The 20,999-nt window shown below is 38.6% G+C and overlaps 1 protein-coding gene across 2 annotated transcripts in view; it reads left to right on the top strand.

Annotated features, from left to right (window-relative positions):
- The window catches only part of ZZEF1 (zinc finger ZZ-type and EF-hand domain containing 1), a 53,289-nt gene that overhangs the window by 17,194 nt on the left and 15,096 nt on the right, over window positions 1-20,999 (top strand). Inside the window, exons 16-42 of one of the 2 annotated variants that reach the window (XM_052688425.1) lie at window positions 491-624; window positions 895-965; window positions 1,397-1,511; window positions 2,126-2,285; window positions 2,858-2,979; window positions 3,066-3,176; window positions 3,630-3,796; window positions 4,466-4,547; window positions 5,161-5,362; window positions 6,733-6,881; window positions 7,160-7,400; window positions 8,931-9,010; window positions 10,245-10,338; window positions 10,873-11,389; window positions 12,070-12,234; window positions 12,816-12,935; window positions 13,487-13,648; window positions 14,160-14,289; window positions 14,562-14,700; window positions 14,916-15,081; window positions 15,673-15,935; window positions 16,955-17,127; window positions 17,685-17,838; window positions 18,429-18,568; window positions 19,141-19,418; window positions 20,014-20,188; window positions 20,675-20,807. In XM_052688425.1, the coding sequence (XP_052544385.1) occupies window positions 491-624; window positions 895-965; window positions 1,397-1,511; window positions 2,126-2,285; window positions 2,858-2,979; window positions 3,066-3,176; window positions 3,630-3,796; window positions 4,466-4,547; window positions 5,161-5,362; window positions 6,733-6,881; window positions 7,160-7,400; window positions 8,931-9,010; window positions 10,245-10,338; window positions 10,873-11,389; window positions 12,070-12,234; window positions 12,816-12,935; window positions 13,487-13,648; window positions 14,160-14,289; window positions 14,562-14,700; window positions 14,916-15,081; window positions 15,673-15,935; window positions 16,955-17,127; window positions 17,685-17,838; window positions 18,429-18,568; window positions 19,141-19,418; window positions 20,014-20,188; window positions 20,675-20,807 (4,443 nt within the window). The remainder of the gene's footprint in view (window positions 1-490; window positions 625-894; window positions 966-1,396; window positions 1,512-2,125; window positions 2,286-2,857; window positions 2,980-3,065; window positions 3,177-3,629; window positions 3,797-4,465; window positions 4,548-5,160; window positions 5,363-6,732; window positions 6,882-7,159; window positions 7,401-8,930; window positions 9,011-10,244; window positions 10,339-10,872; window positions 11,390-12,069; window positions 12,235-12,815; window positions 12,936-13,486; window positions 13,649-14,159; window positions 14,290-14,561; window positions 14,701-14,915; window positions 15,082-15,672; window positions 15,936-16,954; window positions 17,128-17,684; window positions 17,839-18,428; window positions 18,569-19,140; window positions 19,419-20,013; window positions 20,189-20,674; window positions 20,808-20,999) is intronic. The other variant, XM_052688426.1, reaches the window with a different exon arrangement.

Here is a 20,999-nt window from a genome sequence, read left to right as displayed (position 1 = left end):
CAGATATTTCATATATAAATAAATGTGTATAAGCATATATAAATGTTCTTAGAAGGAGCCTGTAACATTTACATAAACATGAAAGAGTCTGGAGCCAGTGAAAAGAATGGCAACCAGACATTAGATTTCATTGGAAACAGGCTTGAACCCTCTTTACATAAGTAAAGTTTTTGCTAATTAGCTGACAGTCTCCTGAAAAGCAAAGTAGAGAAACAAGTTGACACAGAATCTGTCACATCTCGAATGCTTTATTAGCTTGATGGTTGTCAAGCCTTAATGTTCCTAGAATTAATTTATTCAACAAGTAAATATCTCCTTTGAGAAACTATTCTTGATGGAAGTCAAAATGTTTTCCCCCATTTTTAATGAGTGTAATATGAGATTGCAAAGGCTTGAAGTTGTGCAGAGCATTGAAGACACAATTGGATTAAATGTGTTTAATGAAATACTAACTTAAGCTTACCATTTTCTGTCCTTTTTGTATGAGCAGTGGTGGATATGGAGGACACTAACTTCATGCCAGTGAAAATGCTGAAGCAGGAGGTTAAGAACACCTTACTCAGCGGAGCAGCAATCTTTTTCCCAGACAGACAAACCAGGAGAAACCAGCTCTTTGCCATGATGGTAAGCTATTAAATGAGAAATAAATTGTTTACTGCCTGTTTTCTTTATGCAGAAAGCAGCAATCCGAGTTCTTGTTGCCAAATATTACATATATGCTTTGTCCCATTAAACTAAAAACAATTGTTCCTTTGCCTCTTTTTACCACCCTCCCCCTTGTAACCATACTGCTTTTGTGCTGCCAAAAATGAATAGTGAAGTACAGAAATGATAATGCTTCCTCATAGAGGAGGGGTATGGTGCACATCATGCAAATAAATCTTTTTCTTCTAGAAAAACATCACAGAGCAAGAGCATAAGCAATCTGTACATCTTGCCTTCAGATCCTTGTGCACCCACTTCAGGTAAGAGGTCTTGAAACTGAAAGGAATTGTCTGATACCTGTTAATAAAATCATATTTGATCCTTGTTATAAATGTAATTCCACTGAAAATAATTATTTGAAACAATTAGCTGACTTTGCTTTAGAAAGGAGAGTACTGCAGTTAAGGGATTTATTAACAATACAAAACAAAATGTAAAATATCCAAGATAACTGTTGATGCTGAAATCACAGCATGCTGTTGGTGGGATTTTGCTAGCCTATCACCTACTTATTTATTTTTAAGGATCTGTTTGGGGTCTTTGTAGTGATGGTTTGATCAATTTGGATTTGTGAGAACCTTTTCCAGGAGAACCTTCTTTTTATTTTAAAGTTGTGGTGCAGTAGGATCTCTACAGGTTAATCTTCCTCACTTCCTCCTTTGTTGTTAGTAAGAAGGTCTTTGTTTTGTAGTGATCAAGACCCAGGTGGACTCTTATTATTACCAGAGAAGGGAGTTTCTGCAAATTTTGACATAAGTGAAGTGCTGTCAGTCATGGATACCCTTCTACTGGTGGCAGCAAGGGAGGTAAGTGCTTTTGCACTGCTCCTACTTCTTTGCTGGGATTTCTTTCTGCGTTCGTCCTCAAGCTGCATGCAGAAGATGTGTTCTTAAAGCAGCTAGTTTTCTCATGCTTCTGGATAAAGCTGTTAATGTCTACTGAGATGTGCAGGGTTAGGTCTTCCAACTGAAATGTTTTCCTTTCAGCATTAGTATTTCATAATAGGAAGGTAAGTAATGAATTAGGGAAGGGTGGGCTTTTGGTATCATTTAAGAGAATACATGTCATCCTATGAGTGCTAGGAAACATAAATAATCACCTCATGTTGTGAGGTTAGAATTGGTCATGCATTCAGGGGAGGTGTAAATGGAGGTGTAAATTTACATATGCAGAAAAAGTCTGCTGAGAACATAGAGTGATTCATGTGTAGCTGCTTCTACTTAAAATTGTGACTTATCAAAACAAAATACATTACTTGCTTCATGGAGTTACACGGCTTTGTGATAATAGATGCTATTTGTCAGTTGCTTTAGTCGTTTATTTGGGAAGAGTGGGCTGATAATCTCAGTCATGGTTAACTTAGTACACAGTGTGTCATTCTGCAGCAGAAGAGATACCCTTTTGTTCTGCTACTTTTCAGTGTGAAATGATGATGCTGGATGTTGCGCAGCAGGAGAGTGGCACAGTCCTGTCTTCCCTGTTCTGGTCTGTTCAGGGCAGCCTCCTTTCATGGTGCTACCTGCAGCTGAAGGGGAGCGATAGCTCAGCCAAGGATCTTGCCATAGAAATACTGAAAAACTGTAAGTGATGGGGTTGAATACAGAGTTAAAGGTGGCATAACACAGGACTTTTCAATGTGATTTAACAAATAGCATAGGATGGGTTCACCAAATTTCAGCAGTTGCCTGAAATCTCTCATGGAAGGAGTTTTAGGCAGTATGATATGGTGATATGCCTGTGATATAAAGAAGAATTTTAGATGTACTGATAAAATTATGTGGGGAGAATCTTCAGAAAACACTCCAGTGTGTTTGGAGACTAAACTGTTGAAAGAAAGGGGGGAAAAAAAAAAAAAATCTTTTACAGACATTCATTTGAACACTTTGGCTTTTTTGTATGTCCCTTTTTGATGTGTCCCTATTTTTATAAACTCCATTGTTGTAGTCTATATTTTCCTAGATGTTTGTGATAGCTCGAAGAAAGGAATTACTTAGAGATGTTCTACTACAGCATATCTCAAAAGTGTCTTTATTCTAATGCATTACAGTGTGGAATAATTAACTGGGCCAATGGAAATGTGATGTCTGGAAGGTTATGTGAGATCGCTTCTTGTTTATGTTATTTGTGCTTCTTTTTTATTTCTGCTCTCTAGATGTGGGCCAGTTCCTGACAAATATCAGAATGATTTTGCAGTCACTTTTATCCCAGTATAGTGGCAAAACAATAGTAGAAAAAATAAGCAATTCTGTGTTTGCTATGGCAACTCGTCAGCTGGTAAGTGAATATTGGAGTTTTGTGCTATATCTGGGTAGTGTGGCTACTGTTACGTGTGTTTTAATGACAGCTCTGTTTTCCTTTAGGTCATCTTCCTGTTGGATTTTTGCACTTTAGACATTCCATATTGTACTCTGCTACAGGAATTCAGCACTTTGGTAGAACCACTGAAAAAGCTTTGTAGTGAGCCTCATAAGGTAACTAAAGATACAGTTCCAACATGTGAGCATTTACTTCTTCCAAATTTTGTTAATGCATTTGAACATTTTGCTTGATTGCAACTCTTGTCAGTTCTTCTGATGTTCTAAAAGTGACCTTTTTTAATGCTTATTTTCAAGTATGTGTGCATAGATGCTGTTTAATTGTACCACAATTATGCAGTGCTGTACAAAATACAAAATAAACCAAACAAGTAAATACAGCGAAACAAAAGGAAAATTGCAAGAAAGGCAAAGGCAACTCAGGTCTGTTGTTGAGAATTTTGAAAGGGCATGGAAAACATTTACAGGTAATGAAATGTCCAATGATATATGAAGAACTGGAAATACCTCTTCTGATATGGAAGTTGTGTGTACGTCTTGTAACTTGAATGAATAGACACAATCTAGTGTGATTTTCTTTTTGTAATGCTTTACATTTTCATTACACAGATGGAAATTGAAAGCTGGCAGCAAGAACAGCCCGTCGTCTTGCGAACGTGGACCGTGGAATCTCCTCATAACTATGAAAATAATTGCCATGAGGTCTCAGTCTTCCTGTGCCATGGGGCAACTTACTTTGAGGTGGAATTTGATGAAAAATGTGAAACTGAAAGGAGGTAATTTAATCTTGTGCAGTGCTGAATTCTAATAGCTACATGAAGATTCCAACATCCATTTGCAGAGGATGAAGTCATGCTCCACTGTGCAGGGAATACTTCTCTCGCTCCAAGAATGCCATTTCAATTTCTTCTTTGTCCTGCTTACCATACAGGGTGTTATTCTGAATGTCTTAGTCTTGTGCTGAAAGGCACCTCTCCACACAATTGAGCAGGCAAGCTGTTTGTATGACTTTGAATCTTGCTTGCTTTGATTGATCTTGCAGTGTTGCATTGCCCACTACAACTTATAGTTTCTAATTGTGGCATTTATTTCACCATCTTTAGGCAAAACTGCTGTGTTTTTTCTTTATATTTTTGTTTGTAACATACCAGGTTGCTGTTGTCTTAAGACGTATGCCAGGTGTTCAAATTGGTACCCATTACCGATTCTGAAAGGTTGGGAAAGTTCTACAGGAGAGCAAGTCTGTGTTTGCTGAAACTGTTGCACTAAAGCATGAAATAAATTCCCTAGCAGTCACATAAGCAATGGAACTGGAACTGTACTTCTGTAACATGTGGTGGGGTACTTGGACACGGAGGTGATGGACTAGTGAAAATCCAAAAAGAAATGTTTTCCCCAAGAATTTACAAAGTAAATTTGGAAGTAACCAATTGTAATTTTCACAGGTATGATTACCTGGAGTTTACTGACGCCAGGGGTGCAAAAACTCGTTACGATACAAAGGTTGGCACTGAGAAGTGGCCCAAGGTGAGCACCTTTAAAATTCTGAACCAAATGATAGATCAGATCTTTGGAAATCTTGTGATTCCAATGGAAAAGCTGCTGTCTAAAATCATGTCTGCTTGGGTGATTAGTCCCAATCAAGGATGGGGGAAGAAATTCTGTAATGATGCAAGTAAAGGGGCGAATAAGTAAAGAATCCTGGTTTCTTCCTGTAATCAAAGGAGCAATTCATCATAATTGAAAATAATAATCAGATTTAATTGCAATAAACTATGTGGGTAAAATTTGTCCTTTGGCACTCTGCCCTTGCCATTTTTAGCATCATGAGATGAGCTTGATGCTTCCTGTGGCTACTCCCTTTCTCTGATGACACCTGCTCAAGTGGGATGCTTCTGCATTGTTGTTTTATGGCATCAACTTCAAAAGCTTGATCATCTATAAAATGTCATAGTAAGATATTGATTAGGAAACATTGCTGGCTTATACTATGGGTTTCTCATTCATGTGGTGGGGAAATTAAATCCATTATGCAGAAAACAATATTGAAAAACCGCAGTTGCTGAAGGAAATTCATTACCCTGATACGTCTTCCTGTCATATGTACATTTGGCAAAATGACTGTTTTGTTGCTCTGTAGAAAGTGACCTTTAAGGCTGGCCCACGGCTGCAGTTTCTCTTTCACTCTGACAGCAGTAATAATGAGTGGGGCTACAAGTTCACCGTCACTGCTTACGGCCTCCCCGATGTCGCCGTTTCTTGGGGCTTGGATTTACAGCTTCTAGTGTGCCGGCTGATGGGGCGCTTGGCTTCCCGAAGCATGGCCCTGAAATCTCTACGAGGTGAGTGCACACCATCGCTCCTGAGCTCGTGGTGCCACGTGGTACCTTTCCTTTTGCAGTTGTTTCCTAGCGCTGCGATTCAAGGCGTTGGTGGAGGTAAGATGGAGCCAGAAAACTGGGGGTGGGAAAAAAAAAACAGCATAGAAGAGAAACTTCAGTGATTTAAAATCTTAGATGTGAACATCTGGGGTTGATTTAAATTTGAATTCACAAACTGAGGTTGGCTAACTCCAGAAATAGAGTGTGCCTAGCGTTTGGGCCACTGACTGGTTTGGGTGCTGGCATGTGCCTCGAGTACTGTTTTGGGCCCTTTGCTACAAGAAAGATATTGGAGTGTGCCCAGAGAAGGGCAGTGGAGCTGAGAGGGGTCTGGATCACAAGTCTGATGGGGAGTGGCTGAGGGAATGGGGATTATTCAGTCTGGAGAAGGCTCAGGGGAGGCCTTACTGCTCTCTACAGCTGCCTGAAAGGAGGTTGTGGTGATGTGGGGTTGCTTCCTGTGACTCTGATAGGATGAGAGGTGATGGCCTCAAACCACCAGGAGAGGTTCAGGTTGGATACTGGGAAGAATTTCTTTTCAGAGTATTCATGTATTCATAGCACAGCTATCCAGGGAGGTGGTGGGGTCACCATCCCTGGAGATGTTCAAGAAATGTGGAGATGTGGCACCAAGGGATGTGTTGAGCGCTATGGTGAGGGTAGGTTGGGGTTGGGCTTTGTAATCTTAGTGGTCTTTTCCAATCCAAATGCTTCTATGATTCTAAGATAACAAGATGTGAGATGGATGCCATAAGTAAAAATAGATGTAGTTGTTTGTTCTTTCGTTTTAAAACCAGACCATTTTTAGTTAGCTTCCAAAATCTGAATTATTTTACCATTTGGAAGAAATGAAATGTGGTTAAAATGTTCTGCTGCAATCAAGGAGCCTTTACTTGGAAAGTCAGGCGTGTGCTTACCTGTGAACTTAGGGAACTAATTGATTTGTTCTTACCATGGACTCGTTTACTCCTTTGTAATACGAGCATGCTTTCAACAAGCAAATTATTACATGTATTCATAGGAGAAGAAAAAAACCTCTTAAAGTATCTTGGAAATTGATGGATTTCTGTGCTTGTAAGTAAAGCAAAAATGTTCAAGTGAAAGTTCGTTCATAATGTGAGATACTGGTGCTGTCATTGCAGAAAGAGTACATCTATTTTCTGCACCATATTAGAGAAATGAAAGTTGGAGAATGTTGTTCAATTACTTGTTCAGTCATTTGATTTATTTTTTTTAATCCTGTGAACGTTTAACTTTTATGAACTAATGAAAATAATGTAAATGAACACAGCTGCTTAGTAACTGAAGTGTCTGTTCTGAATTTCTTGCAGAGCTAGGTAGTGAAGCAGATTTGCCCCCTTTGAAAGTAACATCAGTTCTTAATTCTCCATTGTGGAAGCCTGTCTTCAGGCATCAGATGTGTCCTGAGGCAGAGCCAGGAGCCAGTGAAACCAGCAGAGGACACCAAGATAAAAAAGAGGTACTTAGGTCACTGCTTGTGTTCTATTGGCTTCAAATCTTTATCATGCAACTTCATCTAAACTGAAACAAGAATGCATGTGCTGTTTGTGCTGTTGTGCTGCAGTTGTGACCATCTGCATCAGATGTTTTCAATTTCAAAGAGAGAAACTGTTGTTCTGTGCCCTTTTATTGTTTTCCAACTTGCAGTCTTATAGTGCAAATTGGCCTACTGTAGAAACAGTCCAGAACAATTTTTCACTCCATATTAAAGTAGATGTTTTCTGACGTTCCTTTCAGGCTAGGAGCTCTCACCAGGATGAGTGCCGTAACTTTCTGATCGACTTTGCCAAATCAGATCCTGCCCAGGATTTCAGTGGGCAAAAATCTGAACTTTTCAAGGGACTTTTACAGACATGCAGAAAACAGACTCCAAAAACAGATACCGTTGCTGGTTCTACTGTTGATCGAGCTGTGAACTCAACGTTTGCTGCTTTAGTGTATCTCACTCCAGCTTTATATGAGAAGCTTCAGAAATATGGTAACTCTAACATTAGACTATCTTAATAATGAAGGCCTTATGTTTGTGAGGGGCTGTCTTATAGTTCAGGTTATAAACTTTAAAAAGAGGAGTTTAGTGTGATGACTTCTAGAAAGATGTTTTCTCCTACACAAAGAAGTCACCCTTTAGGCAGACTAGGTAAGCCTTATCTCTAGAGTGTGTGCTTTATTAATATATGCTTTTGTCTTCAGAACTCTGTCCAAATATTAATAGCCATTCAAAAGTACTGATGAAGCCTTATTATAAAAGTACATCAAGAGAGTATTAATTTCCTCTGTGTGGCCCCCAGTGATTAGCAGTTCTTAAATCATTTTTTATATACTGGTGCAATTTCTGAAAAGCTAGCATCAATTTGCACAGATTTTTAAGTCTTGGTTGTTGGGGAGGTGTGAATTGCCTCCCAAAATGTCAAGCTCTGGAAATTGACTTTGATCTTCAAAACACATCCATTTACTTATTCAAAATAAAGGGAAATATATTGCTTGTAACTTGTAATAAAGTACTTTATACAATTTTTATATTTTAGTAGCTAAAATGAACAACTTCTTAATTTACTCCATATTTCCATCAAGCTCACTGATATATTTAAAGTATTGGATAATAAGGTGGTTCTTGGTTTTGAAGGCTTTCATTGTAGGAGAAGCTAAGCACCTTCAACTCCTGTCGCAGCCTTGAGGCTAAATGTATTCCTTTGTGAGCTTTGAAGTTGTGTAAAAATGATTGACGTAAGGACTGACTCAATGACTAAAGGGGTTACTGCCTTCAGTCATTCTGTCTGTCTGACATTTGATGTAATTGTCTGAGTAAGACTGAAAACTGTGGTAACTCAGGAGTATTTTAATGAGTGGGTAAGACATCTGTCCTACTGTTAAGGGGTTCATCTGTCTCAGTCGTGCTAGGGCAGACCAGCTTCTGCACTCAGGCTGACGTGGGCCATGTCAATTATGGACATGTAAAGAAGAGGAAAAAAAAAAGCAGAAGTTGATCAGTGAGAGAAAGGAGAGCCTTAGCAGGATCATCTTTCTCCATAGTCGTTATCAGGATAGTTTTGATGGAAACTATTTTGTCATGTTTAATTTTTGTAAGCTGATCTTGAAAGTCTATTCCAGAAATGCATTTAAAAAAAAGAGAGAAAGAAGATTAAGCTCTGCAGATGTATTTGATTAAGTTAATACCACGCAGTTTTGATCATTCTCCTATTAGCTTGCCTTAGTAATATTTGCATATATTATAGGGTGAGGTTTTTATTTTCCATGAATGCAGGCACCAATTTTGGGAGAGATGAGAAAGAAATTTGTAATTTAACTTTGCAAATAGCTCTGTCAAGGTGCAGCTAATGTATTCAAGGTGCAGGAAAGTTGGCAGATTTTATTTGTTATTTCTCTTACAGGCATCATTCCAAATATTGACTAAGAGACAAAGGCTCTAGCATAACTTTTTAGTTAAGTAGTCAAGTTATGTAAGAAGGGAGCTGTAAATAAAAAGGACTCTTCTTTCTCTCATTTCCAGTCAACAGTGGAGGCAAGGTGCCTTTGAGTGATGAGTTTGCACAAGTATATTCCCTGGCTGATTCAATTAGAATATGGATGGTAAGATCGCTCAGGAGGATATCTATTAATGTTGTTTACCTAAACATATTGCAGTGCACTGTTATGGAGCTGTGTGGAGCCATGTTTTCTATTAGATTCTAGGTCAAATATTTTCACTTAGGAAGAACATAGTGTCTTTCCTAAGCTTTGAACTTAAATATTTAAATGCATTCTTACATTCCTCTCCCTCTCTCAGTTCCAGATGTTTGATCATGAATGTTTAGGATTGAATTGCACTCAAAATCAGTTATCTTTGTTATGTTTCAGCATGTTTGTGTGTTGGTAGTTAGGAAGGTTCTTCCATAGCAGCGAAAGATCTTTGGAGGTCTAGCATAGAAATAAATGTCTTAAACGTTATTTTTCACCATTCTACAGCCCTTACAGAAAAGGAAATAATTGCATCTTTGACAAGCAAGTAACTGGCTGCAGTTCAAAATATGTTCTTTGCACATAGTGTTCCTCTAAAACATAAGGCTCACGTCAAGAGCCCATGTCAGCAGCTCACAACCTGGTGAGAAGTGTCTGCATCATCACCTGCGTCTGCAGAGAGCCAAACTTTACTTGGATTTCAGTAGTCTGCAGGAGATTTTAAATGTTAACAGCTGTGTGGCCTTTGAGAACAGCTAATTTAAGTCTGTGGCCCACTTTTCTGTTGCTTTTATCAGCCTTTCAGCCTTGAGCTGGCCAGTTTAACCGTTCTGGTCACTTCTGGTCTTTCTGTCCTGTAGGATTCCCTACAGCATGAATGTACACTGCAGATGCAGTGAGTACAGGTGTGTGTCAGTATGGGTAACAGCACTGTACTTGTTGCCTGACAGGTGATGTTTGCATTCCATTTGCATTCTGTGTAGAGGCTGCAGTGACAATGTCAGTGCTCTCAGTTAAATGACCCAGTGCTTTTAGAAATCTTATCTCATCCTAATTGTACGTATTTTCCTGAGAGGTAGGGGTGCTGGAGAAGCCTTTGTCTTATAGGGCAGAGGATGCACACCCTGTCATGTGGCAGGGAATGGTTGCAGCTTACCAAATGAGCAACTTGGTACAAGGCTGCATTACCTGCTCTGAGCTAAGGTACTGCTCTTTTAGACTGCTTTGTTCTGTAATAGAGAATAATAAATAAAGTCATCTGCTCCTGAGAGTAAATTCCTTTAATGCAGTGCAAGCTTCTTAGTGCCTTGCTGTATAGATATGTAGGGAGAGTCACGTTTTAACTATTTTAACGTCCTGTCTACAGTTGGAAATGAAACAGAAATCCCTGATGGGTAGGGGGAGTGATACTGAGGAGAAGCAGAGCACAGAAGCAAGTGAGGTGAACCCAGAAACTCTTGGTAAGTGGTGCCTTCTGAGTGCATGAGCGTTCCAGGTGGTTTAGTAAAGCATTACCTTGTAAATCTTAGTAATTACATTTTCAGTAAGAGGTAAGCTAGAGACTTGGGTTACTTTTTAATTATTTAGGAGATAAATTAGCGTAAACTATTTGAGTTGAGATTGTGTTTTGCTTTGCTTTTCTTCTTTTTAGAAAATAGAAAATTGTACTGGGAGTGCCTCATCGCTTAGGTCACCTGGTTCTGAACTGTAGTTATCTGCTTTTGTAGAAACTCGTTACATTAACTGCCATTACAGTAACAGCTGATTGTTATTAGAATAAAACATGTTCATATTGACTGCTGTATGCTTGTATAGTTAGCATGTGGAGATCTGGAATTACATAACTGGTAGCATCATGATCTATATACTAAAACAGCATTTTCTGTCTCTCTTCACTGGGAAGAAGCAAGATAAATTACTTCCTCCTTAAAAAAGATAGCAAGTTTGGTGTTCTGTTGCCATTACTTCAACACTCTTTTTTTTTTATCCTGCAGCAAAGCTTTGTATGCAGAAGAGCCTTTTGTTACTGAATTTTTTGCCTGTGAGAGCAAAGACGAAAGGTTCAACTTCAGACAATTTGGAATCCCAGGACGGTGGTAACGTTCACCATCATGTCACTGATAAAAACCAAAGGAAAAGTTCTGTTGTAGAATCGGACTTCCAGGCTGCACACTCATCGTCTTCCAATGGAGTAACTCGTTCTGTTTCAGTAGAGAGGGAGCAAACAACACAATCTGATACTAAGATTAAACAAATTCCTGACCCTCTCCAAACAGAAGAGGCATCTGCATTTCATAGTAAGCCTTCTGAAAATACAGCTTCACAGCAAGATGATGTATCATCACCTCCTTCCACTCCCACACGAAAATCGCAGTTCAGTCGTGGAAGACTAAGGCTGCTGTCTTTTAGATCAATGGAGGAGCCAAGAGCTGTGCCTACTCTGAAGGAGAAATATCCTATATTGAAAAACATTTTGGATTTTATTAAGGATCAATCATTTTCCCATGAAAGGTGAGCAGATTGTAAATGCTGTCAATTATAAAATGCCAAAATTTGTCTTCACACTCTTCAGATAGAATAAAACATAATTTAGCTGCAAGACAAAATAAAAGAAAAGAAGGTTGTACCTAAATTGTTCTCAGATTTATGTATCAAACCTCAGTTGTCCCCAGCCATGTTCACGTTTGTAGAGAGCATGATTTCCTTTGGTTCATTTCTGTCATGCAGAATTTTTAGAATGTGAAGAACAATTACGTGGCCATCTCTTACCTTTCTTCCTGAAATGTTTCTTGGGGGTTTTGCTTCCTATCTACAAATATGGAAGATAGAATTTGTTATTTATTGATATATCATAAGTTGCATCTTTCAGTACATTACCCAGCATTCTGAGAGTGTAAATTGAAAGAGACTTCCAGGGTCCATTGTGGTCTCTCAACTTGCACTGATGCAAGAAGTGCTGGATTCCATTTGAAGTTTTATAACTCACTCCTACTGATATTAGAAGTATTATTACCTCTGTTATAAATCACTACTGTACTATAAGGCTGCTGAAATCGAATGGAAAATATAGATACTAATTTCTTGCACCTTTATTGATTTATTTACTTATTGTCTTACCTGAAGCAAGTTTTGAAATCCTCTTTTTTTTTTTTTTTTTTTTTTTTGCTATTGCTGGTTTTGCTCTTCTCCAGTGTTTTAAAGGTTCTTGCTTTGAGAAAATCCCAAGGGCAGAACATTTTGGAAGTGCTCAGGACAATCCGCCGGTGCCTGGATTCACTCGGACAGCCCCACTGTTTCCATCCACCCTGTGTGCTTTTTCTTTTAGAACTTCTGGCCTGTCAGAAAGATTTCACAAAGTAAGTAGTTCTTAGACAAGTCTCAGCCATGTGATATGTTGGAGCGTTCTTCATCTAAGCTGAAACAAGTAAAGTGTTGCTGCTTATTATCCATATGGATGACTAAAATGGGACATGAAGATTAGCTTTTACACTGCTGTGCCTATCTTGCACATTTCATTAAAAAAATGAATAATTATTTTCAAGTGGGACTCAGTTGGGCCCACTCAAGTCAGTAGGAATCATGTGGTTGAATATGCCGTGGATACTAATATACATATAGACAGCTTTACACTTCTAACCAGATCACAGCAAACAAGATGATTGCAGGGTCTGGTTATTACTTTAATTTAAATTCTCATCAAATTGTTTTCTTTCTCATCCAGTAAAGCAATAGTAATCTAGCCTATTTTTCTGGTTACTGGTACAGGGTTCTGTTACTTTCCTTTGAAAGTGCCAGACTGCATTTTAAACAAGGTTAGCATCACATGCACATGCAGCAAGTGCTGAAAGTGTTGCTCGGTTCTTCAAGATGGACAAATCACACTATGTAAGATGTGACAATGAATTCTAGACTACTGAACTGCCTCTTCAATTTCTAGCTACTTTGGAAACTTGGAAGGCTGTGGTGCTGTGCTGCACAAGGAGATTCGGGAGTCCTACTATCACCTTGTTTTGTTCCTGGTAAACTCTGTGAAGGGATTTAGTGCCATTAATGACAGGTACAGCGCGTTGCTCACCTGAGTAATGAGAGATCTTTTTTTTCTGTTTTCCTTCATCTCTTTCCTTCTCATCTGTTGTTTAATGTCTTAATCCAGTTTATTTTGCTTTACTTACAAAACTAAATGGCGATAAATAATAATAATAAACTTGTGGCCAAAAATGCTAAATTATATTTTTATGAATACTGAGCATGAAAGCATAATAGGTTTATTGCTGTTAAAACTTTGGCTTACTATGGCATTCTGTGTTCCTGAAGCCTTAGGAATAAAATACTAGAAATAACAAACTTACCGCGGAATACGTTGGTAAGATTGATGCCACAAGAAATATCACAATCTTCAGCCACACTCAAACTTTAAAGCTTATGTTTTGGTAATACTTTTAGCTATAAATTGCAACAGTTCTAATAAGTGTCATAGAGGAATTTGAAATTTTGAATACAGCATCTGTTTCCCTGCTAATATCTTCCAAATCCTCTGTCCAGTATCACATGAAAGTGGCAGACTTTAGGGTAGAGATGTCACGTTTTGTTGTCTTGTTTTGGTTTTAGGTCATTACTTCCTGCCTTATCCTGTGTGCAGACAACTCTCCTTCACCTTTTGGATATGAGTTGGGAACCAAGTGATCTTTCCTTCTTTGTTGAGATTCAGTTACCGCAGCTCCTTATGACAACATCACAGGAAAACATTAGTATTCATGATAGTGTGATCTGGTGAGTCAGAAAGAATGGAACCTTTACATGGTCTTAATTATTTATATCATTTTTTACCAAGAAAGATTCCTGAACTGGCTGTTGGAGTAGTAAAAATATTAACTATTGAGTATGGCAAAACATGGCCAGTGTTCAAGTGTTTGAATTTTTTGCAGCATTTCTAGTGCAAAAGCCATTAAAATCTGTCTTGTGAGCAAACATAAAGGCCAAAAAGCTATGGAAATTTCTCACCTGACTTGCCAGCATTGCTAAAAGCAGTTTTGTAAATGTGGAATCTTCTGATTTCTGCACTATGCTTCCAGTATGTGTTTAAGAACGTGTCATAGAGACAAGGAGGAAGTGTCTATGTAGTCGTTTGTTAACCCAATGAAGTGAAATTCTCACAACATTGGGTGTGTTTTTTCAGTTGTAGCACTTTGGTTTAAAAGAAGCAAATGAAACCTACCCCAAATTATGTAAGAGGGAAGCCTGGTTGTATTCAAATCTAATTTTGAGCTTGCATTTCTTTTAGTCAATGGAGTGAAGAAGATGAAATTGCAGACTACAAGCAAAACTGTGAGTGGATGGATGAATGCCAGGACATAATGTTTGAGAGCTGGTATGAAAAGATCGCTCAAGCTGACCCAGAGAAGCAGAGGAAGGTGACCTCATGATTTGCTTATTTATTTGCAGAAGGGATAAAGTAGGAGGCTTTTAAAAGCATTAAAGGAGAGAAAGGCATCTGGCTTAAATCAGTTCTTCATGAGTTGGATTCCTGGCTCCTTGTAGGCCTTCAGAGGTCTGAAATGATGAAGAGATCTGAACTGTTGGCTTTTTTGTTTGTTTTGTGGAGAGGGAGTGTTCTCCTTTCTGCCTATGAAGCGCTTTCTCAGAACGTAGTACTCAAGTAATCCATGTCTGCTTATTCCCCTAGATGCACATGTTTGTTGCACGTTACTGTGACTTGTTAAATGTGGACATATCCTGTGATGGCTGTGATGAAATTGCACCGTGGCATCGCTACCGCTGTCTGCAGTGCAATGACATGGACTTATGTAAAACTTGTTTTCTTGGTAAGAATCCCTTAATAAAAGCTCTCTTAGAACTCTGTAGTTGAAGGGAAAGTAGTTTCTTTAAATTATACGTATGGTGAGAAATGGAAGATTTTTCTTTTGAACATTTTAGAAACGTTAGGCTTTTTTTTTCCCTAATCTGAATGTGAACTTGAAATTAAGAAATCCTTTATCAACAAAACTTTTCAGAGAATTCTTAACATCTTGTTCCATAGGTGGAGTTAAACCTGAAGGACATGAGGATGACCATGAAATGGTTAACATGGAGTATGCCTGTGACCACTGCCAAGGAGTCATCATAGGTCGGAGAATGAACTGCAATGTGTGTGATGACTTTGACCTTTGCTATGGATGTTATTCTGCTAAGAAATACTCTGACAGGTATTAAATATGTGATATTTTTTTCCTTTCGCTTTCCTTGCCAGAAAAGTGATAATTAGCAACTTAGTACAGTCAGTCATTCTAATATCACTTCCTACCAGTTTGCATCTGACATCAGAAAATCTAATTGATGTCCTTGAATGAAACATAGCAAATGTAGGACCAGTTCAACAAAAAGTTCTGTAGTTTGCAAACCTGCCCTGAAGCAACAGAATTGCAACCATTTTCTGGCCGTGGTTGTGAAAGCTGAAGAGGGAGAGTTAGCGACCCTGGATAACAGGATGGAGGAGCAAATACAGTGCTGTGGTTTGGCAATATAACTTTCCATGTGTGACACCAAATTTCTTTCCAAGTTGCATTCATAGAGCAGGATCTCTTGGGACAACTCAAGTTCTGTTAAGTGACACTTTGAGTTGGTGAGGGTTCGACAGTTTACAGCTCTTAAAGGTCAACAGTTTGAAATTGTTATTTCAACCCATTTATTTGGGTTATGCATAGCACTGTGTAAAGGTATTTATTGTCACTATCTGCAATGGTTGTCAAGAATGGGTCTGCATTTCAAACTTTTCATATTACAACTTTTTCTTTCAGTCACTTGCCCACTCACAGCATCACAGTGTATCCAATGGTGACGATTCGAATCAGTGACCGACAGAGACTCATCCAACCGTATGTCCACAATTATTCCTGGCTGTTGTTTGCAGCTTTGACTCTCTACAGTGCAGATCTGGCAAATGGGGAGCAAGTAGAAGGAGAGAAACTAGATTCCCAGGTCCTTAGTCATGCCAGAGTTCTACAGCATCAGTGCATACAGCTCATAGGAGACTGTCTGATGAAAGCACAGCAAGGAAAAGGTGAGTCAGCTCCTCCTTCATTGAAACAATGGTTTCTAGCATGTGCCAGAAAAGTCTGTGATGGCTCAGTCTGAAGTTTCCAAAGGAAAGGGGAAGCTACTGTGTACTTCACTGAAAATAATTGTTTATGTAGAAAGCAAATGCAGAACAAGTGTCATTTGGGTTCGTTGGAAATACGGAAAATAAGTGCTTGAGGAAATTAATTTCCTGCTTATATAAATACCAAAGGCATCTTGGCAACTCCTTAGATTTTTTTTTTTATTTTTATTTTTTTTTCCTTTTTTATTTTCTCCATTACAAATGTTGTAAACAGATTGATCTGGCTTCATGTTCTGTTACTGACAGGTTACTGACAGTTGAAGGATTTGAAGGATAGCAAACAACTCGGTGCAAAATGCTTTTGATCCTCATCACATTTGCAAGAGCTTTTTAATCTTATTTCTAGCATGTTGCTGGGATGGGGCCCCTTTGCCTAGAAATGAGGATTTCTGTGAACTAAGACCTACTTACAGATACTTAAAGTGATACGCTAGAGATCTGTGTAGAATATATCCAAAATCTTACATGCAATATCAGATAGATTTATTGGCTTTTTTTTTTTTAACAGTCTTAGTAAAGATGCTGAAATACCATCACCACACACTTAGGCACAGTCATTATTTATCTGTTTTTAATGTAGTTTTATTGTACAGACATTTAAGTGGTCAGAAGTTTAAAAGGAAGAGTGCTGGAAGGTAGCCCCAGTGCTTTTTAAAATTAATCAGGACTTTCTGCCTCTCTCTTTGTGAGGCAGAAAATGTCACCACCTGTTCATCACAGTAGTATCTAATGGCTGTACCTAAGTAAGGGAACATGGTGGAGAACATCTTTTTGATGGAGTTGTACTCAACAATGTTAAAACAAACAAACAAACAACATGAAGAGAAGTTTACAGTTCTGTTTCAATATGTTTTGGTCCTGCTTTTTGTCCATCTTGCTACTCCAAAGCTAAATGGGTTTTGTAACTTCTCTGCTTTCAGGTCTGAAAAATTTAGCTCTCCTCTGCATGTTGCCAGAAGGTGATTCCCTCTCAGAGAGTGACACTGTTTCAGTCAGTCCTCCCACAGATGGTGCTCCAGAAAGCCATACTGCTGATAAAGCAGGGAAGGGGAAGGAAGAGAAACCAAGCACTGGCTCCTTTATGCATAGTAATGTAAGTACTCATTATGCACAGAACCCCTGATATTAATTAGCTGTGTGACCTTCCGAAGTTAAATGTCCTATTCTGGATGTGTAACTGAAATGGTGAAAATGATGGACAGTAATGATTTCATTTGTAGGTAAAAGTTGAGAATGGCTCAGGGAGAGAATGGTTGCTTGGTTTGTTTTTAATTAAATAAATCCAGCCAATTCAATTTTGATTTGCAAAAATGTTGGAGGAAAGGGGCAAAGGACATTTCTGAAAGGACTGCAGTTTCCCTGGTTGTAGCACTATGCAGGTATGAAAAAAGACTTTTCTACAGCTTTACAATGGTGTTTAAAGCTGTGGCAGTGTAATAACCTTATGCACAGAGATACAAGCAAAACAGAAAAGCATGTAGCTACTGAATACGGGTGCTTAAGGCATAAATATATCCAGTTAACCAGTGCAAGATTTTGGTACTTCAGGAGAAATGTTTGTCAAATGCAGATTGCTTGCTATCTCTTTGTATGGTGTTTATGCAGGTATTAAATTTTTTTAATCTTTCAGTACCTTTGTTTTATTTGTAGGGGAAAAGAGACACTCATAATGAAATCCAGTCTCCTGTGGGAGATAAAGTCCAAAAACATGGAAGTGGAAGTGATCATAATACTGTGTCTGCAAAGGATGCTGTTTTGAGACAAGAATCAGAGCTGCCTATGGAAGATAGCATTACTCCAACAGGTAAAAGATTATTTCTCCTTTTCCCAGTCACAGAAACATCCATGCATATGCAAAGTAAACAGCTGTATTTTTTTTATTATCATTCCTAAGCCATTTTTGTGTATTTGCAAATGTCTTTAATGGAAGCGAGCTCTTTGCATTGTGAAAAACCTGCCAAGCATACTGCTTTGAACAACTGCTCCCTTGCCATCTGTTCAGAGGCTTCTAGAAATCAGAGTAGGGTTCCACTGATAAATATTCACGCATAGATGTGATACTTCCTATTGAACTAACACAATACTTGTGTGGTCTTATGTATTCAGAGCCAGAAGATAGGTGCTCTATGCTATTAATGACTAGTATTGTTAGAGTTACAATAAGAAAATGAATCAGTCTGTAGTACTGTTCAGTAGACACTTTTGAATGAATCAGAGAATGGCTTAGGTTGGAAGTGGCCTTAAAGATCACCCAGTTCTAGCCCCTCTGATGGTGTGAATAAATCCCTTTACGTGCTATCTTTTATACAAATCCTTAGGCTTTCAACCCTATCAATTAAACTATCCTTTTTTTCTGTTAATTTTTATTTTTATATTTTGTTTTAATTTGAAAAGTAGATGACTGCGTTTCAGAAGATTCAGCTCAGAAGCAAGCAGAGAAGGTTCTGATACCTAGCCAGGAACAAGTTTTTGCTGAATGCTCTCAGAAGAGGATCCTAGGACTGCTGGCAGCTATGTTACCACCTTTCAAATCAGTGAGTTCTTTTTACTTTCAGATACAGATGTGTCATTTACTACATGTTACAAATCACACAAGCAAAGTTCATGGCAAATTATGTGTTATGGGAGAAGGGCCCTTCTTGCTTACACACTGCAAAAAGCAGTTGTCAGAATCAGATGTCTTAGGCCAACTCATATTGCTAAGAAACATAAGGCCTCGTTCCCAGGTGAGGGGAAGGGAATTGTAATTAATCTTTACAGCAGCCTACCTTCACCATTCAACACCTGCAAACTTTAAACTGTCACCTTTAGGTTTACATGTCAGGTTTTACTACATGTAAACCTGATACTACTGAATAGTTTGTACTGTGCCTTCTTTCAGTTTTATGAAAAACTCATACGGAAAATCCTGATATTATAAAGCTGTATGGAGATGTGAGATTTGCAGTTTTGTGCCAACATAACTGAAGTGTATGGGTACCTTGTTTCTCATTTCCTTTTGCTCTGTGAGAAAGAGCATTATAACAGAAGGTTTTGTACATGCTATGGCTTTGACTAAAAATCCTGTTTATTTCCCTGTCTTACTGAGATTTTTCTTCTTCCCTAGGGCTCTACTATGTCTTTGCTTAACCTGGAACAGATACTGCCACTGATGTTTCAGGTTGTCATCTCAAACGCTGGCCACCTAAATGAAACCTACCATTTAACACTGGGACTTCTGGGCCAGCTAATCCTGAGACTGAAGCCTGCAGAAGTGGATGCTGCAGTGACTAAAGTCCTTTCAACCAAGCATAGTTTATTTGCTGCAGGGGATCCATCTACAGTGCCAGAAGGCTGGAAGACAACTCATCTTCTATTCAGTCTGGGAGCTGTGTGTTTAGACAGGTGCTTTTTTAATTGAAACCTATTAGTTGCTCTCTGATGACTAGCCCTAATTAATGTTGCACTTGTTAGTTGTGGCAGTATTGTTTTTCACTGTGGTTAAGTTTTATGGGGGAGGTTCAAAAACAAATAGACATGTAAAAGGCAGAATATCCAGAGGATCATCTGAGAGGAAGGAGCTTCTCAAAGACTAACTTTAGAGCAAGGAGACAGGCCTCTCTAGTTATTTGTGTAGTCCACAGAGAGTGCAGGTTGTTCTGTGTGTGGGAAACAGACCACTTTCTGTTGTGCAAAGAAAATATCTTAAGCTCTAAACTAAAATTAGGAATTCGAGATCATAATGTTCAGGCAAACTTTTGAGTTGGGACTGTAAACCTGTTAACAAAAATAGAATGTTTATGCTCTAATGATGAAAAGCAAAAGGGAATTCATTTGTCAGCTGCGATGAAAGCTTCAAATATTTGGAAAAATACAGTTGTATTAATGCTGTGAAAGATACAGTGATGACAGAGTAACAGCAATACGATGTCTGGGAGGAAAATAGTTCCAGGTAAGTGTCTGGTCAGCCATCCTAACCTGCACTGCTTTTGCTTTCCAGTCGTGTAGGTCTGGACTGGGCAAGCTCCATGGCAGATATTCTTCGTTCTCTGAACTCTTCTGCTCAGTGGCACAGTGTCATTGCTGCTTTCACTGACCACTGCATCAAGCAGCTTCCATTCCAGCTGAAGCATACCAATATCTTCACTTTACTGGTGCTGGTTGGATTTCCTGAGGTAAGTGGCCTATCTGTAGCAGAGGAAACAAAATTGGTTAGAGTTTCTAGTTTTCTGTTTCTACATATTACAGATGTTATCAGTAGGAGACATCCCTTGTAAGCCCTTAAAGTATGGTGGGTGTCAGAGCTCGTATCTTTCTACTCGCACACACTTAATGCTTATGCTAGAAGAATAGTGTGTCTGGGTTTGCTTTTCATTTCCTCAGATACTGCTTTAAACTATGTTGAGAAAACCAGCTTAGTGTGTTTGGGTATCAAAAGGGACTTTTTGTAGGAGTAAAGCAATCTCATTCTGGTATTAAGCTGTTTGTTGCAGCCATTTCTTCTTAGAAATGAATTGCCATTCTCTAAAGATCAACAAGTACCTGGCAGCAATCAGGCTGTTCAGCTAAAAAAATATGAGCAAGTGTAACTAACATAAAATATGACTGCTTTTTTAAATAAGAATTCCTAATAGTAACTGAAATTTCTGCTGCAATTTCAGGTGCTGTGTATGGGGACTCGTTCTGTGTACATGGATAATGCTAACGAGGCTCATAATGTGATCATCCTGAAGCATTTCACTGAGAAAAATAGAGCTGTTGTAGTAGACATCAAGACACGAAAGAGGAAAACAGGTTCTGTCACCTTCTTAATTTATTAAGGAATCACAGAGTTTTTCCTTGAGGTTTCTTATGGATAGCCAAAGGCACGTTTCTAACAGAACACTTCATGTGGGTCTGCAGGGTTTGAGCTCCGCTACAACTAAGCCCCCCAAATTTTCTGCTCACAGGTTAAACCAAATTGTGAACTGTAGTGAAGTTTATGGA

This window comes from Tympanuchus pallidicinctus, unplaced genomic scaffold (genome assembly GCF_026119805.1).
Source record: "Tympanuchus pallidicinctus isolate F22 unplaced genomic scaffold, pur_lepc_1.0 scaffold24, whole genome shotgun sequence".
Taxonomy (NCBI): Eukaryota; Metazoa; Chordata; class Aves; order Galliformes; family Phasianidae; genus Tympanuchus; species Tympanuchus pallidicinctus.
Note: the sequence above shows the minus strand (reverse complement) of the source record. Positions and strands in the feature narration are given on the sequence as shown.